Consider the following 1,959-nt stretch of genomic DNA (forward strand, 5'->3'; position numbering starts at 1 on the left):
AGGCCAGTCCCCACCAGCTTCTCACGTCTCCTGAGGCTGCCAGCTCCCTCTGTCCTGTCCCCGCCAGCTCCCCCTGTCCTGCCTGGGGCAGCCAGCTCCCCAGATCCCCACCAGCTCCACCCTGGGCCTCTGGTTCCCTGTGTCCCCACCAGCACCCCACGTCCTGCCCCATCCCACCCCAGACTGCTGCTGTCCCAGCCCACTGAGCACCCACGGGTGTTGGCGTGTTCTGATCTCCCTGTGCCACAGGTCTGGGCCTGGCCTCCATGGTGATTGTCTTCTTCTGCAACTCCTACTACATCATGATCCTGGTGTGGGGGCTCTTTTACTTGGTGCACTCGCTGACGGACACCCTGCCCTGGGCCACCTGTGGCCATTCCTGGAACACGGAGCATTGCACCGAGCTCTTCCACCTCAGTCCCTGCAGCAATGTCACCACCAACATCAGTGTTGACACCACGATCTTCAACATCAGCTGTGCCGACATGGCCAACAAGCGCTCACCTGTCATCGAGTTTTGGGAGTGAGTGTGTGGGGACCAAGGGGCTCTCGCCCGGGGCTGGGGGGTCGTGCTGGCGCTCAGCACGGCCCCACTCTGCAGGAACAAGGTGCTGCAGCTCTCAGGGGACATCAGTGAGCCAGGGGAGATGAACTGGCAGATGATCCTCTGCTTGATCACCACCTGGGTCATCGTCTACTTCTGCATCTGGAAGGGTGTCAAGTCAACCGGGAAGGTGATGCTGGGGGAGGACAGACACGTCGGGGCCACCAGCACACGGGGATAGGGCTGTGGCATGTGGCACTGCCAGCTCCTGCCCTCCTGTGCTGGAGCCCTCGGTGGTGCTGGACGCCCTGTCCCACATGTGTCTGGGAGGTGCCACTGGGGACATAACTGAGCCCTGATCCTGTTGGGACACCTGTGGCACATGACAGAGAGCCCTGGCCCAGGGCATCTTACTGGCACCCACTCCTCTGCAGATCGTCTACTTCACGGCGCTCTTCCCTTACGTGGTCCTCATTCTGCTTCTGGTGCACGGAGTGACTCTGCCTGGGGCAATCGATGGCATTATCTTCTACCTGAAACCCGACTGGTCCAAGCTGGCTGAGGCGCAAGTGAGGGCAGTGGGTAGCACGGGAGGGGACTGGGTGCTGGGCACCCCCCCAGCACCCTCTTCATCCCCTAACACCCTCTCTCTCACGTCAGGTCTGGATTGATGCTGGCACCCAGATCTTCTTCTCCTATGCCATCGGGCTGGGAGCCCTGACTGCGCTGGGCAGCTACAACCGCTTCCACAACAACTGCTACAGGTAGGGCTGTGCTGGCTGTGGGGTATTCCCATGCATGTCCCCTTGGTATCCCTTGGTACCCCCTGACCCTCTCTGCCTGCAGGGATGCCTACCTCCTGGCCGTGATCAACAGCTCCACCAGCTTCTTTGCCGGCTTTGTTGTCTTCTCTGTGCTGGGCTTCATGGCTTCTGAGCAAGGCGTGGACATCTCCCAGGTGGCTGAGTCTGGTGAGTACCAGGCAGCAGGTACCCATGAGCACCATGTTCCCTGTGTGTCCCCCCCCGGGGTGGCAGTGCTGACCCTGCTCTCCCACAGGCCCTGGGCTGGCTTTCATCGCCTACCCTAAAGCTGTGACGCTAATGCCCTTGTCCCCACTCTGGGCCACGCTCTTCTTCTTCATGCTCCTCGTGCTGGGGCTGGACAGCCAGGTGCGGCAGCGGGCAAGGGGATGGGGACAGGGAGGGGGCAGGGTGGTACATAACCCTCTGAGCCCTGCTCTCTGCCACAGTTTGTCGGTGTGGAAGGTTTCATCACGGGCATCCTGGACCTGTTCCCCCAGGCAGAGGCTGGTTTGCTGCGCCGCGAGGTCACCGCTGCGCTCTGCTGCATCGTCTGCTGCCTCATCGGCCTCTCCATGGTCACGCAGGTGGGGGATGCAGCAGGAGCTGTGG

The 1,959-nt window shown here is 61.8% G+C and overlaps 1 protein-coding gene across 1 annotated transcript in view; it reads left to right on the top strand.

Moving 5' to 3' along the window:
* The window catches only part of LOC104388194 (sodium- and chloride-dependent creatine transporter 1-like), a gene marked incomplete at its 3' end in the record, with an annotated part of 5,919 nt that overhangs the window by 2,318 nt on the left and 1,642 nt on the right, over window positions 1-1,959 (top strand). Inside the window, 7 exon segments of the mRNA XM_009997023.1 lie at window positions 250-523; window positions 602-734; window positions 979-1,113; window positions 1,205-1,308; window positions 1,391-1,515; window positions 1,604-1,716; window positions 1,797-1,934. Of these exon segments, the coding sequence (XP_009995325.1) occupies window positions 250-523; window positions 602-734; window positions 979-1,113; window positions 1,205-1,308; window positions 1,391-1,515; window positions 1,604-1,716; window positions 1,797-1,934 (1,022 nt within the window).

The sequence above is a fragment of the Chaetura pelagica genome, unplaced genomic scaffold, assembly GCF_000747805.2.
Source record: "Chaetura pelagica isolate M959 unplaced genomic scaffold, ChaPel_1.0 scaffold364, whole genome shotgun sequence".
In the NCBI taxonomy this organism is placed as follows: Eukaryota; Metazoa; Chordata; class Aves; order Apodiformes; family Apodidae; genus Chaetura; species Chaetura pelagica.